The sequence below is a fragment of the Lycium barbarum genome, chromosome 3 (genome assembly GCF_019175385.1).
Source record: "Lycium barbarum isolate Lr01 chromosome 3, ASM1917538v2, whole genome shotgun sequence".
NCBI lineage: Eukaryota > Viridiplantae > Streptophyta > Magnoliopsida > Solanales > Solanaceae > Lycium > Lycium barbarum.
Window position 1 is genome coordinate 130,819,523 of NC_083339.1, and position 25,542 is coordinate 130,845,064.

Consider the following 25,542-nt stretch of genomic DNA (forward strand, 5'->3'; position numbering starts at 1 on the left):
CAAGATAATATATATGAGGGTCTAATATCAAGTGAAACAAAAATTGACTGGACAAGATAATATATGAGGGTCTAATATCAAGTGAAACAAAAATTGTACGAGCTTAACTCTGATACCATAATAAACAACGGGACAACACTACAAAATATCAATAAAAAGGCAAAATAATAACCCGATCCCATCCCGTCATAAACTAATTTCATTTGTACTCAACCTAGCTGAAGCAATCCTCCATGATACCATCTCAGTATATGATATATACCATGATGGTAACATGGAGGACTGGGGAGTGTCTCATTCGAGGACTGAAGCAGTCCTCCATGATACCATGTCAGTATATGTATATAACATGATGGTATGATAGAGGTTTCTTTTTAAAGAAAGTGTGGTTTTTGAATAAACGAATGAATCCTCTATCATATTCCGTCAGTATATTATATATACCATATGAGTTTCAAAGACGGCTGATCAATAATTTTGAGGGTATAAAAGTAAAGGGGCGGAGCTGGATAGTTATTTTGTGTGCAGCGGACATTTGTGCTCTTTTCCTTAAAGAAAATAGACATTGAATCTAGTTTAACCCAGAAACTAGTTTAAAAATGAAAATTGCCAAAGAACAGGGGAAGATTTAAATGGGAGTGAGGGTGTTCACCCTCGCCAAAAAATTTCATTATATATATATATATATATATGGGGTAGATTTTTTGTGTTTATGTACATATCTAAGTTTTGAATACCCTGAACAAATGTAAAAGTTAGCTCAAGTGGTCCATGGTGTTCAAAGTTCTCTCGAGTGTCCAAGGTTCAATTCCTAGGGACAACAGTTTTTTGGGATTTTACATAAATGACTACATTTTAGGGGTTTAAAATTAGGCGTAGCTACATTTTCAATATTTACATGGCGTAGCTACTTTTTTTTTCCGCTGTATTCATGAATACAATGATTTTTCTTTTTTCTTTTTTCACTGTATTCACGAAATGACTATATGTATTCATAAACGGGCTTATTGTATTCATGAATATAGCGAGTAAAACTGAATATATACACCAAAAATTAACAAATACACCTTAAAAAAATGAATACAAATATAAAATTAAATTTGTATTTATAAAAGGGTTCATTGTATTAATGAATAAAGCAAGTAAAACTGAATACATAAAAACATAGGTACACCACAAATTAACAATATACGCCCTAAAAAATGAATACAATCTAAAAAATTAACAAAAAAAACTCAAAAAAGTGAATACAATCGTGTATTCGTGAATACAACAACACCAACCACTAGTTCCTGCCAGATTTGCCTAACCGGAGTTTCACCGTCGCCGCCTCGACCACCACTAGATCCAGTGAAACCAAACAAAATATTAACATGGATGCTGTCACCGTTACCGCCGGCGAAAACACCAGCGAACACAAAAAAATCAATCCGCCAGATCTGATTTATGAATTGCCGTCTGGCGCCGTAAACAACTGCCTTTACTATGAAGCAACCACTTTACATGTCCAAAAAAAAAAAAACTTCCTTTAGTACGAAGCAATTAACTATTCCATTCTTGACTTTCTTCAATATTCCTCTATTTGCATATGCTCACATATAAATAAAGTTAGATTGCCAGCAGGTTGTTGGTTGGCGGCTTCACGATCACCGCCGGCGAAAAGCACCGATGAAACAAAAATTCAGTCCGTCAGATCTGGCGGCGACGGTGGCCACGACGTCGGTGGCTGGAGCTCGTTCGCCAGAGCTCCGGCAGCGGTGAGCAGTAGACTGCTGCTCTAGTGGGGGAAGAGGGGACAGAGAGATGGGATGGTTGGGTTGGAATAATGTAATGATGGGTATTCTACTTTAAATATATATGTATTTATTAATTGTATTTAACATATTACTCTTAGATATAGGATCTAATTAATCTAAATTATAGCCACTAAATATAAATATGTACTAGTAGTTAGTTATGGCATGTAGATATTCCATTTTTATTTTTCAAAGTCTGAGCGAAAATTCTGACTCCGCTACTGTATAAGAAGACAAATTTCCATCTCACTTGCTATGTGGGACTACGAACACATCCTCATTACCATAATCACATATAGAAAACGTCTTTTTATTTCAGTTCTAATGTTGGGTATCTATTTGTCATACCGTTATTGTTAAAAATAACTAACAAGGAAAAGAAAAGACAATGCGTAACTACTTGTTCATTTTCCCTTTGGTTTCTTTTTTTGCCCTTTGAGCAAATGCATATATGATATCTCTTCCTTCTTCTTCCATGAGTCCGTGACAAGCGAAATCGTGTTCAGTCTACGTAATTCTGTTCTCTACGTGATAATAATTAGCTGTTGGGCCCACAATTAACTACGGAAAAAGACAATTAATTACGTACATCACATGACTTGAGGTGAAAGATTCTGACTTTTCTTCCAGTAAAGGTGGAGGAGATCAAGGTAATGTGATTTTTAGTTGAAAATAACGAGAATTAGACAAAAATGCAGATTGAAAAATTAGTATCCGAGTTGAGCTCTTTTTTAAATTAAAAATATACATAATAAAAAGGAAGAAACTATACCTGTGAGATTGTCCCACATTAGTTAGAGAAAATCGCTTCTTATTTCCTTTATTCCTTATATGATCTTTGGCTATTCTAAAATCTTGAGCTGCTTTTTAAGGTTGAATTCAATCCAATATTAACTTTAATCATATTATTAATAAATTTCATCCACGTTTCCAACAAGGGGTGTCAATTAATAGAATTATAGTATTACATTCTGTAGATAGGTAAATGAAATTATGCATATATAAAATTTCTTTAATTTCTTTGTGTGTTTATTTCTTTATATTTTGATTTGCCTTAATAAAAAAATTGGCTCTTATTACTGGGAGGAGGGCGTTAGAATATTATCACCCACTGATTGAGAGAATGAATTTATTTTCTTAATTAAATTGTCTCAAACAACTTTTACCTAATTCATAAAACAGACTTTTGAATTGAGCTAGACTCTCGCAATCGATTTTCTTATCAATATTCCCACCCGCATTCATGTGCAAATTTGTGGCATCGTACCAAGATAAGTGCTCCATCATGGAATTCAAAGAATAGGCAATTATGAAGTAACAATCAACAATGTCACTACCCTATCCATAATCCACCCAACCCAACAAGGCAACTTATGTATAGACATAATGGCTATGCCATTCACTTGAACCCTACCAAACAGAATAAAAATGACCCTCATCACGTTAGTATTGTCCCAAAGGTTTCCCCTAAAGTAGTATCCACATTTTGACTCACAATCCATTCGATGATATTGTTTCCCATTTATATCCTTTAATCTAAGACTGCTATTCGCCCCAATCCGCCCGAAAGGAGAATCAGAATCCGAATGCTTTTAGAGGAAACCAAAAATTGAAGCCAAATTAACAGCATACACAGGATTTTCATAACCGATTTCAATAACTAAAGAAATGAACAAATTAATAAATTATTGTAATAACAAACAATGTTTTTTATTCTTCATATCTACAACCAATTATATGTTTACTTTGCCCAATACAACCGAATACCATCGAGAGGGAAAGAAAGGAGGAGCGGATAAAATCCTTTCGGAATTCTTTCCCACTGACGTCTAAGCTCTCAAGAACTCAGATTAGTTAGCATGAATGAAACTTAAGAAAATTGATATAGCTCGGGCAGTGACGAAGTCAGGATTTTCACTAAGGGGGTTAAAAATATGAAAAAATAAACACACCAAGAAGTCAAAGGGAATTCAAGGTCTATTATATACATAAAAAATAATTTTAACCACTAAGGAGTGGAGCCACATTAACAAATCACTACCAACAACAAGCAATATAATTTTTATATCTACACCCAATATTTCTATTTTGCTTCTTATTTTTAGAGCTAAACGTTTTAAAAAAAAAAAATTGGATGAGTGGCATCCCGCACCTCTTGGCCAAGGTATATCTGCCACGTAACTATCACTTTGTTTCATTTTTTTGGTAAAGCACTTTGTTTCATTTTCATTTTGCCTTTCATTTGGAGGTCCATGGCCATGTGTGGAGTTTGTCATGTGGACGAGTAGCGGCTTTAGATTTGCTGTATCAGCTTGAGTGGATTTTCACATTTTCCTTTGAATGTGTTGTTATATTCTTCTATAATATTATTGGTTTGTGGAGTCACGGCGAGGTTTGCGGCCATGAAATATTGAGGGAATTTGAGGAAGAAATTTGTGTTTTTGGGCATATGAAGTTGGGTACTTGACTAGAGTTGGGACCATCGAACTTTGATTTTTATACCAAAAGCATGTGCTATGGTTATAATGTCATATGTGTGATCGTCTAACATGTCATTTTCTATGAGATTTAATGGAGAATGGATAAGACTTTTAAGTGATTTTAATTAGAATTAGTATTTTGTAACTACCACCTAGGTCGCACTTTGTGGTGATGAGACTTTAAAGTCTCTTTTAAATTAGGTGGGGGTCTTTTTTTTTTTTCCTTTTTTCACGAATGAGGCGGGGATTTAATTCCTAAAAGTTTGAACTAGATTAAATAAATGGATTAGGATACAATATTGTAAATATTTCAAAATTCAAACTAGCCAATGAAATTTTAGTGTCCACAATCTTGGAGTAGCCAGATTTTTAATACTTACAAACCTAATTCAAAGTCGGAAAAACTCGGTAGCGTAAAGAAGAGATCAAAACATCGATTTTTTTTCAAGGTAAATTTTTTGAAACTTCAACAACCACGTAGGTCGCACTTTGTGGTGATGAGACTTTAAAGTCTCTTTTAAATTAGGTGGGGGTCTTTTTTTTTTTTCCTTTTTTCACGAATGAGGCGGGGATTTAATTCCTAAAAGTTTGAACTAGATTAAATAAATGGATTAGGATACAATATTGTAAATATTTCAAAATTCAAACTAGCCAATGAAATTTTAGTGTCCACAATCTTGGAGTAGCCAGATTTTTAATACTTACAAACCTAATTCAAAGTCGGAAAAACTCGGTAGCGTAAAGAAGAGATCAAAACATCGATTTTTTTTCAAGGTAAATTTTTTGAAACTTCAACAACCACGCCCCCCCCCCCCCCCCCCCCAAAAAAAAAAAACCAGAAGTTAACATCGGTGAATGATATAAGACTACCCCTTAAACAATAGGATCAAATATAATAATTAATTAAATGTCGATATTTTTTCTTTCATCTACGTATTTGTCACTTAATTATGGTTAAGTGATAAGTATTTTCACTTTAATTTTAAATTCTAAAGTTAAATACTCCTACTTTAATTTGGTGTAAACACCGATTCCAAGTAAGGTTTTGCTAAACAGTTTTTTAAAACAGAAGAACAATTCGTCTTTTGCTAATTTGTACTACAATATCGATCTCCTATAACATAATAAAAAGCAAAACTATTCTTGACAGTTAATCTTTTATATGGAAGTTACAGTTACTCCACTACAAAAATAATAGAGGAACAAAAGATCGAAAAAAAGCAGACAGAAAAGAGAAAGCAAATAATTCATAGATTGCTTGTAACTAAAGGGAAAATCAAGACAAATGATAAGGGTCCCATGCAATCTAGTAACTTTATATGCGTGATGCCAAATATTTTTTCATAAACAACTATGCTAGACTCAGTTGGCTAGCTTTGGGAATCACTATAATATTTGCATATGTGCGTGGACGCATAACATGCCATTCACTAATCATTTCTCATTTTTCAATAAAGAATTAGCAAGAAAAATTAAAGGATTTAACTACCTAACTAAATATTTTAATAACGGACAATAACATATCAAACTTTGAACGAATTAAATAGGACAACAAAAGAAAATTAATTGGGCAGGGGTTCCTACCCAAAATTAAATGGAAAACACAATTTTTGCAACTAAAGGCCAGAATGACATAATTAGGTCGCCCTGTGAAACTTGCTATACACAGCTGGTCTATTTCTCCATATCACTGATTAGAAACATCTTGTGCTAAAAGTAAAATACACGTCAAAAAAATTGTCATGCATTGGTCAATTAAAATCGATTTCAATTTTTTTTTTTTTACAAATTTAGACAATTTATTATGAAAGATAAAAAGGAATGAAAAATCGTGAATTGTAATCCGGTAAGTGTAAGTTGTCGTCATTTTGGAAATATTTCATGAAGTGCTTCTTTCCGGGGTGAAAGTAATCCATTTGCTTATTTAATCTCGATGTTTTATACCATAGGAGAGTATCTTCTGTAGTTCCAAATTGAAATTATTCTCCATCTATCCACTAAAAAGGGAGCAATTTTTATGGCAATATTAGATTTAACTTTTTTATTTCCTTCCTTAAGGAATGCGATCCAATCATAAGCAAAAGTTTGAGTTCGCATGGATCGACATGGTTAGCTTATAAAATGCAGCTGTTGGAATATTATAATGGAGGACGGGGACAATTATCTGTATATCAGTATATGCATCCAGCCCTTAATTATTTCTACACACTATTCTATAACATAGAAATTGCAAAACTTTGATTATAATATTCCATATATTCTTGCATGCGGAAAGGAGCTATGGGCTAAAATTATAGTAATACTCCTTTAAATTTGCTACGTAAAGTTATACTGCATCCATTTGTTCTTAATGACATTATAGCAATATATATATATATATATATATATATATATATATATATATATATATATATATATATATTTCTTATAGATTAAAAAAACCATATTATATATCTGATGTGCAATAATTTTGTACATATAAAATCTCATTTAAAAAATATAAAGAAATGAATGTCTAGATTTAGTAGAATTAGAAGTACATGGCCCGTGACGTTCAAAGTGGAAACTTTGTTTTTGGACAGGATGAAGTATCTTTTATATATATATCTTCTTTTCAAAATCAAATACAAATCTCACATTTTTAGTACATCTACAAATATATTTTAGGTAGTACTGTCAACCGGTTGGAACCGGAACCGGTTATGGAACCGGTTAGAAAACCGGCCGGTTCCGGTTCCAAAACCGGAACCGCCTAACCGGTTCCGGTTTAACCGGTTCCGGTTTACCGGTTTTAAACCTCAAACCGGAACCGGTCCGGTTTGGAGTGATTAAAATCTATTTTTTTTTTGTTTTTTGTATTATATATATATATTATAGTATTTATTTGTATATTGTAGCTATATTTTCATATGTTATACAACTTTATAATTAAAGTTTAAATATTTACTGACTAACAGCCTAACAGCAAGTCACCAATACAGAATAGTGCTTTTCGTATACATATATATGTATAACTTACATATACTTATATATAAATATGTACTATATACTATATATACTTATATATATGTATAACTTAATATATATACTATACATACTTATATATATGTACTATATACTATATATACTTATATATATATGTATAACTTATTATATATACTATATATATGTATAACTTAATATATATACTAAATATATGTATAACTTAATATATATACTATATATATGTATAACTTAATATATATACTACTTAATATATATGTACTATATACTCTATATACTTATATATATGTATAACTTAATATATATACTAAATATATGTATAACTTAATATATATACTATATATATGTACTATATACTATATATAGGTATAGCTTAATATATATATATATATAGATATAACTTAATATATATACTATATATATGTATATATATGTACTATATACTAAATATATGCATAACTTAATATATATACTATATATATGTATAACTTACATATACTTATATATAAATATGTACTATATACTATATATACTTATATATATGTATAACTTAATATATATACTATACATACTTATATATATGTACTATATACTATATATACTTATATATATATGTATAACTTATTATATATACTATATATATGTATAACTTAATATATATACTAAATATATGTATAACTTAATATATATACTAAATATATGTATAACTTAATATATATACTATATATATGTATAACTTAATATATATACAACTTAATATATATGTACTATATACTCTATATACTTATATATATGTATAACTTAATATATATACTAAATATATGTATAACTTAATATATATACTATATATATGTACTATATACTATATATAGGTATAGCTTAATATATATATATATATAGATATAACTTAATATATATACTATATATATGTATATATATGTACTATATACTAAATATATGCATAACTTAATATATATACTATATATATGTATATATATGTACTATATACTATATATACTAAATATATGCATAACTTAATATATATACTATATATATGTATATATATGTACTATATACTATATATAGGTATAGCTTAATATATATATATATATATATATATAGGTATAACTTAATATATATACTATATATACATATCTACTATATATACAATATATACTTAATATATATACTATATATACAATATATACTTAATATATATACTATATATATATATAACTTAATATATATACTATATATATGTATAACTTAATATATATACTATATATACATATCTACTATATATACAATATATACTTAATATATATACTATATATACAATATATACTTAATATATATACTATATATATGTATAACTTAATATATATACTAAATATATGCATAACTTAATATATATATATATATATATATATATATATATATATATATAAGTATAACTTAATATATATACTATGTATACATATCTACTATATATACAATATATACTTAATATATATACTATTTTTTTTTTAATTTTAACCGGTTTAACCGGTTTAACCGGTTCCGGTTCCGGTTCCGGTTAAAAAAAATTTGGAACCGGACCGGTAAATTAATATCCGGTTAACCGGAACCGGTTAACCGGTATAACCGGTTCCGGTTCGGTTCCGGTTTAACCGGTTCCGGTTACCGGTTAAACCGGTTACAGTTTAACCGGTTGACACCTTTAATTTTAGGTGATATATCTATATAAGTTAAACTATTTGTTTAATTAACATGCTAGACTACGAATCATAAGCTAACAATGGTAGGACTGCTTGCTTAACCGACAAAACTACCATAGTCCTCTCTAGCTTCCAGGTATAGTAAGAGTAATTAGAGGAATCTCCGTAAAACATGTAATCACGAAGGGAAAATGGACCCCACCCCTTTGTTTAAACACGCTAATTTCTCTACCTTTTCCCTCTTTATAAACTCCTCCATTTCCCTCTCTTTTCTTCCCAACCCAAATTCTCTGTTTTCCATCTGTTCTCCTAAAGGCAAAGCTAACAGACAACATGGGCGCTTTCTCTCTTTCTCTACTATTCATCTTGTCTTTCCTTCTCCTTCTTCCGTCCCTCTTTGCCTCCTCTAGTCCTCAAGCTGTTGTTGATGAAGTGCATAGGTACGTACATTTTGCTTTCTTCACATTAATTTTGCTTCCTTTTAGTCCCACATTGCATATTAGGGTATTATGTGGTGGTTCTCGGAACCAAGTAACTCTTGTTGGATCCTGTATTTGTATTGCGAAATGCAGTATATATAAGAATTACAAGTTGGGAACCCACTGACAAAAATGTGATGTTGATCTAGTGGCAGAAAAGGAACATGTTAAGCCTCTGTCGCTAGCACATTTGTTTCATATGTATACGTAAATTCAGTTGAACCCACAGAACATGTCCTAAATCCATCCCTAGTCCACAACATTATTTTTGCTAGTACATTTTCATGAGGTACATTAACATGATTTAGCATTTTTTTTTTTGTTGGGATAATGCAGGAGCCTAAATGGTTCAAGGAGGAACTTGGGCTATCTTTCATGTGGTACTGGAAACCCAATCGATGACTGCTGGCGTTGTGATCCCAACTGGGAGAAAAACCGCCAGCGGTTAGCTGACTGCGCCATTGGCTTTGGCAAAAACGCCATTGGTGGCAGGGACGGTAAAATCTACGTCGTCACTGACTCTGGTGACGACGACCCTGTCACACCAAAGCCGGGGACTCTCAGGCACGCTGTCATTCAGACAGAACCCTTGTGGATTATTTTCAAAAGCGACATGGTCATCCAATTAAAAGAAGAACTAATTATGAACTCATTTAAAACAATTGATGGAAGAGGCGCTAGTGTACATATTTCGGGCGGTCCATGTATAACTATACAGTACGTGACGAATATTATTATACATGGAATTCACATACACGATTGTAAGCAAGGAGGAAATGCTATGGTGCGGAGTAGTCCATCGCATTATGGGTGGAGGACTGTTTCTGATGGTGATGGAGTGTCTATATTTGGTGGGAGCCATATTTGGGTGGATCATTGTTCTTTATCTAACTGTCATGACGGCTTGATTGACGCTATTATGGGGTCCACAGCGATTACCATTTCAAACAATTTCATGACGCACCATGATAAAGTCATGCTCCTGGGACACAGTGATTCTTATACTCAAGACAAGAACATGCAAGTCACTATTGCTTTTAATCACTTCGGTGAAGGCCTTGTCCAAAGAATGCCAAGGTAACAAAGAATTATTGAGTTCAACTTCTTTTTATTGATAGTATAAATAAATTTTTACAATGTCTTGCAGAAAAGATAATTATGTATCCCATATCGGTGGAAAGTGATCATCTGAAATAAAACAGACAACTTGATATAATATACTTACTACATATAAAATTATACTAGTAGTAGCATAAAAATTATTTATATTTTCAGTATTTATCATTGTGCATGATACTTTTGTTAATTCTTAAATTTGAAATATTGTGTTCTCAAGCTAAGTTAGATGGTTTATGTGTTAGGCAAATGATGCACCTAAAATTCGGTATATATATTCTAAATGACAGAGAGAAAGGTAGTTAGGAACTATATAAATGCTGCAGTGGAATTTAATGAATTATTGGAATTTTGGAACATACAGATGTAGACATGGTTACTTCCATGTGGTGAACAATGACTACACACACTGGGAAATGTATGCCATTGGTGGAAGTGCTAGTCCCACCATCAATAGCCAAGGCAACAGATTCCTTGCCCCTGATATCAGGTTCAGCAAAGAGGTTAGTTAGTGTCCCTTCTTCTAATAAATAGTACTTTCTCTATTTCAATTTATGTAACACATTTTTTTCCTTTTAATCGTTAAAAAAGAATTTCATATTTTTATATTGAGAAATAATTTAATTTTACAGTTAAATTCATTGGAATAATATATATGTAGGTTACAAAACACGAGGATGCACCAGAGAGTGAATGGAAGAGTTGGAACTGGAGGACAGAAGGGGACCTAATGTTAAATGGTGCATATTTTACACAATCAGGAGCTGGAGCTAGTTCATCGAGTTATGCTAAAGCGTCAAGCTTAAGTGCAAGGCCCTCTTCATTAGTCAGCAACCTTGTCTCCGGTTCTGGAGTTCTCAATTGCCGAAAGGGTTCTCGTTGTTGATTATTACTCCTATGTCCTAATTTATATGACATAGTTCGAGAGAAAAGGAATTATTTAACTTGGTCTTATTCTACTAAGTGTAGGTCCTATTGCTAGGGTTGTGTTTTTTATTTGTCTTTTTTTCGTCCCTTTAATTTTTTACCTTTTCTATTTTTTTCCTTTAAGTCTTTTTGACTTGATTGTCAAATACAACCTCGGCCTGCTATTCTCAGCCTTTGGGACTTTCGGTTCTGTTGGTTTTAGAGAAAGGCAAGTTAAGAAGTGTTGATATATACATCAATATATGTATTGATTTTTAAATCTTGTGTATCTTTCTTTGTCTATCTCGCATAATATTATTGCTATAGTGGGCAAACTAGAAAAAAAAAATCATCAGACTGTTCGAAAGACGAAATATAGAAAATAATAATAAACTTTTATATGCTGTAGTGTAAAAATATATTTAATCACCTAAAAACTTGGAGTACTAATAATTATTTATCTGTAATAAGTTGTTATAAGCAAATGTTGGAACATGTTCAACTACCAATGTTGAATTCTATAAAAGGTTGCAACTGAAGAGGCACACGAGGTCATTACTAAGCATTATGTGCATCATTTCCACTCTATATATTAAAAAAAAAATACTAATTAATGTGTTATAATTGATTTATTCAAGCAATGTTGTAGATGTCTTGTCCGTATATGCCTATTTTTATAATTGGGTGGACCACCATGCATGCAACACCAAAGTACTAGTAATACACTTTAGTAGTCCAATGCTGACATCCAACCAGTAGTATCAGACTTGGATGTGTTTAGGTATGACATAAATCATTTTTCTTAAAAATTATTTTCATAAAAAATTCCTTACAGGTATTTGGTTAGTTAGTGAGTATATTTACCGGAAAAGGTATAATTGAGATGTAACATTTTCTGATAACCAAATATCAGAAAATGATTTCCTCATGAAAAACATTTCCTTGCAAACGAATGAAACAATTGAAAAATAAGATTTTATCACAAAAGTAATTCCTAGTTAGTTTCGGCTCTTAAATTCTATTTAAGCCTTGTGACAACCGTCGTGCATCGGTTTTACTTCTGTAGTTGCTTTGCCTTAATTCTTCTGCATTGAGTGGTTGAATTTTAAACCCGGAAAACAAAAGTGGTTGAATTTTCAATAGAAGTTCGGCTATAAATCAAAAGGGAAAGGGGTTGATAATCTTTTTTAGAGGGACCTTATAATTGAGCACTTATTTTGTAGCTAACTATTTTTGTATTGAAAATTAACTAAAGGCCCGTTTGTCCATAGATACCAAAAAAAAATTCACTTTTTTTTTTGGAATTTTGGAGTTGGAGTTATGTTTGGTCATAGTTTTTGAAATTGTAGTTTTCGATGAAATGTAGTTGTAAAAAAATAAGCTTTTTGAATTTTTGGTATTCCAGAATACAACTTCAAGTTGTATTTAAAATTCTCATGACCAAACGGGAGCTAAGTATCAACTATTCAAAACTTTTCCACGGTGGACCAGTCATGCGTATCCATTTAATTATGGTTATAAGAGGGGCGTGAGGTGCACAAATAATTTACTCGAATCTGGTACCGCTGATTAATTAGTTATGTCCTAGAGTTATAAATTTTCGTACGTCTACCTACTTCAGAAAAACGTAAGATAAAATGTTTAAAATTTTATATGGTGAAAGTTCAGGCATTATGATTAAAGTTCTTTTTGCCCGAGTACTTTAGCAATTTGCCTAAAGTTCATGCACATATAGCTGAAATTCAATTAAATTTAATTGTAATTCAGATAAAAATACTTGAATTTCAGTCATATGAAACTTCAAACACCTTATGTTTGAAGTTATTTTGAAGTAGGTAGACATTCAAAAATATAATCGAATGTGCAGGATAGGTGGAAGGTGGTAACACGCAATGTCCAATCATGAAAGATCAGTATTGCTTCGTTTAAGAATGTCTAACCGCATGCCCAATAAACTGAATACAAATTAAATAGCAATGTTAAATAGGGTACCCATGATGTTTTGTACTTATGGGACAGGAGACTTCTCGTACTTAATTAAGGTAATAATTTCCAATACGCAAAATGGAAAAATATTAGCGAGGAATCAAAACACCGAAAAGAAGAATAAAGAATGAATGAAAAAGAAAAGTAAGGGAACAATAAAATTTAAACCTTTGACCAGATAGGATTCAAACATCAAAATTTATGGAGACGAGAGAAACAGAAAATGTCTGAACCATATACTATATAATAGGCTCAGTATCAGATGCGACAATCATGTTACGTTATGGATAATAGGCTAGTCTTCCAAAGAAAAAGTTCCTTGTCACATGCTTTGGCACGCCTCTTACTAGTTTAATGGTCAGTGTGGTTCTCTCGTGGTGGCACCATAGCAAATCTTCTTCAAACAGACATGGCCAAAAGCTTGATTGTTTCAAGAAAAACAGTTTGTACAATAAAGAGAAACTGACAAAGAGACATAGTACCGGTCAAGATTACTATAGGTAAAGTAAAGGCGATACAGATTTGAATAATATGAATTTAAATTAGGAGTTTTACCATAATTTGTTTAATTTAATGGGTTCGAAATCTAAATTTATATACTTATTTTAGAAAATTTTAATATGTATATAAAATTTGAGTTAAAATTACTATATTCGTGTAAACCTACACTACTAAAACATCTCTATTTTTCTATTAATTTTTCACTGAAAAATGTTCAGTGATTATTTCTCACTGAATATCAGTGGAAAAACTTATATAGTAGTGTCTTCACACGAAAAAATTAGAAAATTTTTCAGCGTTTCAATGAAACCTGTTATTCACCATCTGTTTTCTCAGTGAGCTGATTCAGTGGAAATGAAATTTATAGCATAAATTTTTTACTAAATGTGAATGAAAAAAAATCCCTATTTCTATTAGAGTTATAACTTATGCGCTACATCTGCATCTTGGGTTTTAGAGCACAAAAAGAAAAAGACAAAAAGAAAGGTACAAAAAGAAAAAGGGAAAATGGAAAGGAAAAAAAATAGGAAAAGAGAAGTCAAAATGGGGTTTTCAATTTCCCCACCACCTTCTAGGAAAAACATTATTTCGAACAGGAAGGTGTTTGAGAGATTATTGGTAGGAAAGTAAGTTTGAACCACTTGCTCTGTTTGCAAAGCAGTAAATCAAAGTCTACCGTCCTTTTTCCAATTTTCTTTTTTGTATTTTTCATTTGCCTTCCTCAATTAAAGCAACAACCAACAAAGGTCAACATTAATAAGCTGTTGCTTTTGTTCAATTGCCTTAGAAAAGTAAAAAAGAAATTGTAACCCTATATGATTAAACCATGTGGAAGACAAGAGAGCAAGAAAACCATGTGGAAGACAAGAGAGCAAGAAAACCATGTGGAAGACAAGAGAGCAAGAAAAAATATTCACCTAACTGGAGAACAACTAAAAATGAGATAAATTATTGATGATTATGAAGCCATTATATTACCCGCCGAACAAAAATTTACGAGACACATGATCAGTGGCGGAGTTAGAATTTTCATCTAGGAGGTTCAAAAATTCTAAAAGGTAAATACACGAAGAAGTTAGGGGGTTCAACATCTACTATATATATACAATAAAATAATTTTAAATTTGAAAATACACTGTAATTTTTCACCGAGGAGGCTCGAACCCCCTGGAGCTAACGTGGCTCCGTCCCTGCACATAATCTTAGTAAATACTTATTTCCGTAGAGTATTTATACCTAACCAAACAATTAATTCTACGAACCAATAAATGAAAGTAAAAATGCATATCACTTAATCACAATCAAATGTTAAAAAATGTATATTCCAAACATATAACTTAAATTCATTGGCTTTGTGTACATGTGTTGCAAATAAGTTTTTACTCATAATCGTTAGGATGGGACGAAATAACTCCTCTAGCTACTTAATAGATGTTTGAAACTTGTTGCATTAGATACAATGAAAACTCCAAAGCTTCAAATCCACAGGTCATTCAATAATTCATTAATTAAGCATGTCTATAGCTAAGGGGTCGTTTGGTAGGATAAATTTATACCTTGTACCAAACATGGTACAAAAATTAGTGCTGGGATATCCCAGTTTATACCTTCTTATCCCACTTATACTGGGATTATTTTATACCATCTTTTAGATGGTATAAAATAATTCCAATAGATGAGATAAATTAGTCCCGGGATAATTTCGACTCGCTACCAAACAACCCCTGAGAGTTATTTGGATGATGGCCCAACTTAATTTTAATGTATAATAATACCCTAAGAACGCTTGGGTGAGACTTTGGTACTTATAGATTAACACATAGATTAGACGATTATAATGATGAGAGAACAAGTCATTGATTAAAATACAATTAAGAAACTTGACGTTCTATATTGGCAAGTACTCCCTCTATTCCCGCCATTTAGTTATCAACGCATGATAAGGTTTTACGTGTTTTATTAGAAAATACTAATAAGAAGAGTAATTTAATTAATCTACGCTTATTAATTCTTTAATCTTTGACTACAATAATCTATTTTTCAATAAATAAATGAACTATACTTAAGTGCACTTAATTCTAGAACAACTAATGCTAAATATAAAATTGAAAAAAATAATTAATCATTTTTTTTCTTTTCTAAAATGATAAGTACTGTTTGAGAACGACTATTTTTTTGCAAGATAACAATTAAACGATAATAGGGGAAGTACCAAATAAGAAAAGGAGCCCCGGAGCAAAACACATATACGCGAACAAAATTGAAATCAACAATTAAATTTTTGGTACAAGAATTTAAATTGCAGTCACACCAAGATCGATCAATTGGTGCTTGTTTTCAGAATTTTCTCCATTGGATACAAATTCATCAAATTTTCCAAACGTTAATTAAGTGTGTCGAACTGTCGTATAAGTTGGACTAAAATGGCATCCTACTCCCACCAACCCCAACGAGAAAATAAAGTACTTTTTGTTTCGAGAAACTCCTCCTTTTACGTCTTCCTTTTAAAGAAAATATTGATGGTTCGATCTGATAAAACCAAAATTATTAACTAAGAAAACATTAGAAAATGGCAAATATAATAATGTTACTATTAAAATCTTGAGAGCTTAAAGGAAAACAGTGGAGTTGTGACGTTTCTTGAAGTAGCAAATCCAGCCTTTGCTTGAAACGTTCACGTTTAACATGCAAGATAGAAGTTCTATGTTGATTTCCTTTTTAAATGAGAACCCAAAGTAATAAGCATAAAATACTGTTACTATAACCTGTTGACTTTTACTTGTTCATTACACTAAAAATATATTTTCACTTTTATTTGTCACTTTTAGCATATCAAGAGAAAAAAATTTAGTGTTTTATCCTTAAAATTAATTACTTATTCCTAAATCATTTCCCAAGACCTAAGACTAAACATCAATTATATGAGTACTTTAATAAAATACCTATATCAATTATTATTTCTTCACGAATGTGCAAAGTTCAAACTGGACAAATAAAAATGAACGAAGAAAATACTTTACAAAGTTATTATACAATATTATTAAGTACGATTTGATAAATATGCACTATGAAATTACTTTTTTTTTTTTTTTTGGATAAAACCAGTTTCGAGCAAAACTAAGTTGCCGATCTTTTAGTCAAGGATAGTTGTATTAAGTGAAAATAAAATAAGTGCCCAGTGTTGGAAAACTAATTATCTGAAAATGCTCCCTTTTCTTTTTCTTACAAACACTCAATCCTCTATTAAACCCATATGGTATATATAATATATTAACAGGATATCACACAAGATCATGTTCATTTATTCAAAGAACACATTTTCCTAAAGAAAACCTCCATGCTATCATCATCTAATATACATATATTGAGATGACATTATAGAGGACTGCTTCAGTCCTTCAATTATGCACACAGTCCTCCATGATACCATTATCATATACTGATGTGGTATCATGGAGGACTGCTTTGGTCTTTCAACGAGACAATCTCTTAGTCCTCCATGATACCATCATGATATATAAATACTGAGATGGTATTATAGAGGAAGGACTTTGAACGAGGAGGTACTCGGGTAAATAGTTTTGGCCAAACTGGGTAGGATCGAAATTAGTTTATGAGGGGATATAACCGGGTAAATATTTTGTCTTTTATGGTTATTTTGTGTTGTTTTCCCTTGTATTAATCAGCATAATGCCAGTACTTCCCTTTTTGTAATGACGCATTTTAAGTAGGTAAAATTATTCAAATGACTACCTTATGGTAGTTTCCTATCATTTATAGCTACCCTTTTAAATATTATCATTTGTAGCTATGTTTTCCCAAATTAAGGTATTTTTTCGGATGTATTTGATGCGTGTAAATTCATAGAAACACATTAAAAAAGAAAACATATCCCTTGATTTTAGGCCATAACGGTGGGATCATTTAATTAGTTATGAATTGGTATTTTTTACCATACTCTTCCACAAAATCAGATTTTAGATTTCTTTTCCATAACCGTTTTCTATTCCTTCATCAAATCTTCGACATTCAAACGTAAAACAATCAAAAATTCAAAATTTGAAAACATTCAACAGCTAATGTATTTGAAGTTTCAATATTGATTTCGTTTTTTATTTACCCATGTATTTGATAGCATAACTAATGTATTTGATGTTTCCAATCAAACTCCATGTATTTTATATTAAATATCATGTATTTGTGTGAGTAACAATTTGCATCACCCATGTATTTAGTGGTAATGTATTTGAAGTTTTCAATATTTGATTTCGTTTTGTATTTACCCATGTATTTGATAGCATAACTAATGTATTTGAAGTTTCCAATCAAACCCCATGTATTTTATATTAAATCTCATGTATTTGTGTGAGTAACAATTTGCATCACCCATGTGTTTGATGGGATTAATTTGAACAAAATACATAAATATATAGAAAACTTACCATGTATTTGCGTCATCCGTGTATTTGAAACTAGATGAACTGATGGAATTAATTTGAACAAAATACACAAATATATAGAAAAACTTACAAAAATACGCCACCAACCACAAAAATTGGTAGTTATATCATAGAACATACACAAATACATATATTTTTCGTCATCTCAAAACCCTAAAAAACTTGTTGATTGGTGAGAATGGAATTGAAATTTTTGCAGAAGGGGGAAGAGAGGAAGAAGACGACTATTTCATTGGGCATTCGCAGATTCTTTCCTTTTTAAAAAGGTAAGAATTTATGAAAAAGGAGAAAGAATGGTAATGTATATTAAGTGATTAATAATGTTACCATTAAAAGGGGATATGAGATTGGGGGTGCTAATTTTTAGGTGTATTTGTGAAATGGTAATTGAAAGTTACTGTGTAGCTATAATAGTTAAATTAGAAAAGTCTTTAGTTATTATTAGTAATTAAAATAAAAGGTAGTTATTACCACTAATTATGTATTAGAAGTAGTTATAACGCGTAAAAATTCTTTTTAAGTAGGCATCCGTAATATTTCACTCTTTAACCCAAAGATAATAAAACAGTTTGGATCGGTGATGGATCAAAGCTAATTGTTGGGCTGCCCAGACTTAAATTAGAATTGGAGCCCATGTCATCAAAATCCAAAGTTTCAAATTTGGCTCTTCCGTAATTTAACACAAAATAGCAATTTATTATTTCTATATGTATACACATATACATCCATATACACACAATATATTCATGAAAGAAATTTGATGACGAAGATGTTGAAAATAGGAAACGTGTCAATTATATTTAAGATTAAAATTATATAAAAAAGGGACCCCTATTTAGACGATAAAGATGCATGCCAAAAAGAGGAGTTTATCTAATTAATTCCTCCCATAGGCCAGAGGATTTCTTTTTCTCCTTCGATTTTCATTTCTTTGTTCCCAAAACGAGTTATTGAGTTGGGCTCTAAATGTTCGGTCATGCGCGTGTAAACTGGTTCAAGGGTCATTTGCACTTTTAGTTCTATTTTGTGTTGGTCTTTAATTTTTGTCCCTCAAGGCAGACAACTTTTTTGTGGAGCATAAGTTTACATTCTTGCATCATAATTTCACACAAGTTATGACCCGTGCTCTTGAAAAAATTATGTTTTACTAGGCATGAGATTGATTTTCAAGGCCAAAAGTTAACGACTATCCTATTTGAAGGACAAAAACTAAAGACCAGCTCCGTTTTAAGGCCATTTGCACTTTTGTTCTATTTTGTGTTGGTCTTTAATTTTCCCTTCAAAATCGAACTTATGCATCATAATATCCACAAATTATGTTAGCACCCTTAAAGAACTTATGCGCCGCTAGTTATAAATTTGACTCATTTTTTTTGTGCGGATTGCCCTTCAAAAGCACTGGTCTTTAAGTTTTTCCCCTTAAATTGGTGGTCTTTAATTTTTTCCCCTTAAATTGGTGGTCTTTAAGTTTTTCCCCTTAAATTGGTGGTCTTTAAGTTTTACCCTTTGCTAGAAGCCCCTTGGTTCTGGGTTCGAACCCTCGCTCAGTCAAAAATTAAAAAAAAAATCCCAAGGTATAAGTTGGGATTCACAAAGGTAGATTTTTGCTTGCCTCAGGTAGAATTTTGAATGTAAAAACTCTGCCTAAGGCCTAACTTGCTACAAACTTTGCCTTGCGATTTTTTTTTTTTTTTTTTTTACTGAGCCTGGGTTCGAATCCCAAACCTCATGGTATTAAGCGAAGGGAAAATATTAAAGACTACCTATTTAACGGGCAAAAAATAAAGTCTACCCCAAAATAAGGGCATTCCTGCGAATTGCCTAATTCGATTTTGAAGGGAAAAAATTAAAACCGGCCCATTTGAAGGGTACAAGTTAAATACCAGTCCATTTGAAGGAAAACCATGCAATTACTTTAGACAAACCCAACAATTTCTTCCTGGTTCTTTTCTGAATGGCCCAAATATATCTGGGCTATCAGTCGCCATAAAAAAAAGGTCCATTAAAGGTTGTCTTTAACTTGGAACATCTCTCCTGAATTTGCCTATTTTCCACTACTTCAATCAAATGAGCTTAGATTCCGCAGACAAATCATTGAATCATTTTTTTGCGCGGATTGCCCTTCTTTTGGGTGGTCTTTAAATTTTGCCCCTCATATTTGTGGTCTTTAAATTATGTCCCTTATATTGCTGGTCTTTAATTTTTGCCTTTCGCATTGCAACTCTGAGCGTTCACGTAGAAATCATGAGGTTTTGAGTTCGAACCCCCGCTCAAGCATAAATTTTTTAAAAAAATTGCAAGACAAGGTTCGGGTCGCGTGTATGCCGGACCCGGCATACACTTGTTAAGGAATTACCAAATTTATGCCGGACCCGGCATACTCATGCCTTATGGGCAGACTTGGCATAAGTATGCCGGGTTCGGCATAACTTTGGTAATTCCTTAACAAGTTTATGCCCGTGGGGGCATACTTTTAATGGATAAACTTTTATACCGGACCCGACATAAACTTGTGAAGGAATTACCAAAGTTATGCCGGACCCGGCATACTTATGCCAAGTCTGCCCATAAGGCATAAGTATGCCGGGTCCGGCATAACTTTGGTAATTCCTTTACAAGTGTATGTCGGTGGGGGCATAGCGAAATTTAAACTCTGCCTTGCGAATTTTTTTTAAAATTGTAACTGTGTGGGGGTTCGAACCTGGAACCCATGAGTTTTAGTCGAAGAGCAAAATTTAAAGATTTTAAATAAAAGGGGCAAAATTTAAAGACCACCCAAAAGAAGGGCAATTCTGGGAATTGCCCTCATTGAATTGCCGACAAATCATTGAATCGCCAAGATATGAACAATGTGATCGAGATGTGGAGGACTCTGCCCATATTCTCAGGAGTTGTTCACTCTCTAAGCAGATTTGGAACAAGTTTATTTTACAAAATGAGATCGATAGCTTTTACTGAAAAGCCAATGCTTGAATGATTTGATGATATCATAAATAATTGTGCTGAGCCTCTTGTAATATTACACTTTTATTTTTCATTATGTGGCATATATGGAAAGATCGAAATAAAAATTAGATTGAGAAGAAGTGTGTGCCTACTGAACTTATATGCAAGCAAATTAAAGATTATGCTAAGGAAATTGATAACATATTTCCTTCTCAAATTTCGGTATCTAAACAAGCAAAACTAATAACATGGTTGCCTCCTTGAGCGGGGAAGAAGAAGCTAAATATGATGGTAGCATGAAGACTCAAAACTGGAGATGCTGCCTTTAGAGGGAGATTGAGGGATGACTAAGGAAAGTGGATATTGGGCTATTCTAGTAAATTGACACCTTCATCAAGTCTCACTACAGAGCTATGGAGCATCAAATAAGGTCTCAAATTAGCAAAAGAAAGGGGCTATCAAGATTTGGAAGTGGAGACAGACTGCTTATTTGCTGTCAAACTTATTGAAGAGGAGGATATACAATGTCATCCTCTTATTGAAGATTGTCGATATTTGTTAGGAGTGAGCAACACCATTATCACACATAACTGAAGGAGACAAACAAATTTGCAGGTTTTCTGGCGAACAAATAAATTAAACATGCAACAGATTTGCTAATTTGGGAAGACACGCTTAAGCCATCACACACGTTTATTCTCTTAGCGGACTTAAGCCATGTAGCTTATAAACAAGATTTAGAAAATTATTTCGTTTTTAAAGTACCAAAAAAAAAACAAAAGAACATCAACAGAATTTAAAATTAATTTTTTTGGAATACCAGTGAAACAGCTCAAACTTATTAGTCTTTTAATTTTTCCAACGAAATCCTCATTGAATTTTCTCTGTGATGTTTGTTTTGAGTTTCAGCGACCAAAGCCATTTTCCATCTCATGTTATCGCATTTAATTGTCACATGCCGTATTTTTCTAGGAATATACTCCTCCGGATTAAAAAAAAAAAACCCACTTAGCCATTTGCACACCCCTTAAGAAAATATTAATTTCTAGACAAAAATAAGTAATTTGACTAAACTATTCATAATTAAATAGGCATTGAGATTTAATTATATAACATTTAATAGGGGCAAATATGAAAAAATAAGGTTAATTCTTTCTTGATTTGCTAAGTGAACTCTTTTTTTTATCCAAGAAAAAAAGGTTAAGTGAACTCTTTTTTTTATCCGGAGGGAGTATTAGATAAAATATAGTTACTAGCTGCAATCACCACATGGATATATTATTCTATCTCAAAAAGAAAGAGAAAAAAAAGAAGAGGAAAATAGCGGTTGTTATTGCTTAATTTGATGGGCAATTTGTAGGATTTCCCTTCGCTGGGGGTGGTCTTTAATTTTTGTTCTTCGCTAAAAGTCTTTTAGTTTAGGGTTCGAACCTTCGCTAAGTCAAAATTTTTAAAAAGTTTCGCAAGGCATAAGTTGGGATTCGCAGAGGATAAGTTAGGTTTCAAACTTTGCCTTGAGGCAAAAAACAACAAAAAAAAAAAATTGCAAACCTCCGCTTTAAGGACTAACTTTGGGCAAAAGTTAGACCTTAAGGTAGAGACCTAAATTTGAGTAAAAATTTTCCTTAAAGCTAACTTTTGCCTTATGACTTGCGAATTCCAACTTCTGTCTTGTGTTTTCCGGGTCGAAGCAACCATTAAGGCAAGGCCAAATCTACTTAGAATATCAAATTACAAATATTCTTTTAGTTATATTATTTTATTTCATATGATATGACATAGACACATCGTAGAAGATAGGTACTATAAACACATTAAATTTTAGTAGAGTCATTATCGTTTATTTTTTTTGTAATGTTACATTTTTTATTCAAATTGTAACAAGTTATTTTGTAACATTTATTTTTCATAATTTGAGAATTTTACCTCTCAAAACCAATTTCATAAGATTTCTTGCGCAGTTACACTCAACTTTACAAGAGTTTGTGAGATTGGTCAAATCAGATATTTCTATCGTCGTCTTAAACATAATTGTCAAGGAAATAGAGAATTTCACATGAACTAATGATAAAAAGGTGCTAATTTCGACTTATGCGTAATAGTGTATACGGTAAAAACCGGACGCGAGGTAAACCGGTGGAGCGAGGGGGCCTACTGATCTGCCTTTTTCGTCATTGGAACGACCAAGCCCGGTGACCCGAGCATTCATGGCCGTTGGTCCGGGTGGCCGTTGGTCCGAGTAGCCGTTGGTCCGGGTAGCCGTTGGTCCGGGTGGCCGTTGCACGCGGGTCACGCGCCAGTAACGTCCTGTCCTGGTCAACTACCCACCATGCGTGTGTCAGACGGCGCCGTCAGTCTAATCCCACCAAATCCGTGCAGAGCTGTCCTTGTTGATATTATTTTATTAGCTAACATCATATGAGACCCATGGAGGTCACACTATAAATAGAGCACATCCCTCTCCTTTGTAGGGGCTGGCTCCCTGAGATCAACAACATTTTTGTACTAGAAGATATATACAAATCTCTCTCTCAATATTAGATTTTGGTCCGGAATCATTGTGTTCATCTCTATTACTTGTTCAAACAAATAATACTTATATGTTAGTAGATGTATAAATCCACAGTGATCCTCTAAGCATCGTCGTTTTCTTCACATCTTAACCATACGAATCTTGTATCCATCAAATATATCGAGATTCAAACACATATCCTATACCCGCGTACAAATTCAATTGATTTACCAAATTCGGGGTAAACAAATAGAACATTCATGTGGTGACTTTTTGTCTACAAACTATTTCTATTTCGCACCTTTATGTCGATTATAGAAGAAAATCATCGAGAAACATTGCACATGCTAGTTTTAGAATTTATCGAACAAGCCGACAATGACTTACGAGAATGACCTTTGACTCATGATTAATTATTTAATGTTGAAGGAGATGAATCTTAAAATGCAGGTTAAATGTAATCTTCAGTTTAAGCATAAACTTTCCTAAATATGGATCTCTACATACCGCATACGTCCATCGTTGTAATACCAATTATGCAAGGCATGAATATGTTAGTTAAACTTACCTTCCTTTTTCTTTTTTCTTTTTTACTTAGATTAAACTTTCCTCTATACACCCATTTTAAGGAAGTTTATGCACTTCCCTTTCCCCCTTTGTGCCGTCAATGACATTTTGATAATGATGAATTTGTTCGTCTCACGGGGAGACGAATTTATGATTTGAAGTTTCTAAATTTTAAAGCGAAATCATATCAAAATATAATACATAATTAGATTTATAACCATATATTTATCAATTGTTTATGTACATTTACCAAAAGTCTGAGTTTCATTCATTATCATCAATCTAGCATGAAATTAAGAAAGAAAAATGTAGCATGTAAGCAAATCGTGTATTTAGTGAATCTCGTACAATTATACAAAATCTATTTTTTTTTTGGGCTAAATTCAAGTAGATCCACGTATTACATTACATATTCGCCACAATCGCTCCTTCTCTATAGGGAAATCTCCTCTCCCTTTTCTGATGCAGCACACTGATAAAAATTTCACACTGTACAGGGTTTTAACTAAAATGCTCAAACACATAGTAGGCGTTTGGTCATGAAAATTAAATATTTTTCATTTTATTTGGAATTTTGAAGTTGGAGTTGAAGCTAGAGTTGTGTTTGGTTGTAGTTTTTGCAAAAATATTTGGTTGTTTAAATGTCCTGAAAGTGAGCGAGGAAAAAAAATTAGGTATTTTTTAAATTCCAAATTTATTTGAAATTTTCATAAGTCAAAAAAAAAATCCGAAAAAAAGTGAAACTCTTGTGACCAAACGGATAAGCTAAATTGAATATAGAAAAAGATTATCCGAGCTTTTGTGACGTGGCAAAGCTTTGCCAACATAGTAATTACCTTTTAATTTACTGATTGAGAAAAGTATCAAAATTAAACTGTTAATAGAGGATTAGGATGACACCTCACTCTCAAATTAAATACAAATGGGGGCATTTCCAGCCTCTGAAAGCTTCTAAAGGCCGTTTATTGCAGAGTCTGGGCTTTAAGTCTTTTACTGTCGTTGACGAAAAAGGGGATCCAAAAATAAATCCACGTAATGTTCAAGGATAGAAATGGAAATAAAGCTTTAAAAA

The 25,542-nt window shown here is 32.1% G+C and overlaps 1 protein-coding gene across 1 annotated transcript; it reads left to right on the top strand.

Moving 5' to 3' along the window:
* The first annotated feature begins 9,264 nt into the window (after positions 1-9,264).
* Positions 9,265-11,778, top strand: LOC132632548 (probable pectate lyase 18). Its single transcript, XM_060348529.1, has 4 exons — positions 9,265-9,437; positions 9,813-10,553; positions 10,957-11,095; positions 11,254-11,778. Exons 1-4 carry the CDS (start codon positions 9,331-9,333, stop codon positions 11,476-11,478), a joined length of 1,212 nt encoding a protein of 403 aa, XP_060204512.1. The 5' UTR covers positions 9,265-9,330; the 3' UTR covers positions 11,479-11,778.
* Positions 11,779-25,542: the final 13,764 nt, after the last annotated feature.

Coding starts and splice junctions, on each gene's coding strand:
- LOC132632548 (XM_060348529.1), top strand. CDS start 9,331: ATGGGCGCTTTCTCTCTTTCTCTACTATTCATCTTGTCTTTCCTTCTC. Junction 9,438..9,812: donor GTTGTTGATGAAGTGCATAG/GTACGTACATTT, acceptor GGGATAATGCAG/GAGCCTAAATGGTTCAAGGA. Junction 11,096..11,253: donor ATATCAGGTTCAGCAAAGAG/GTTAGTTAGTGT, acceptor ATATATATGTAG/GTTACAAAACACGAGGATGC.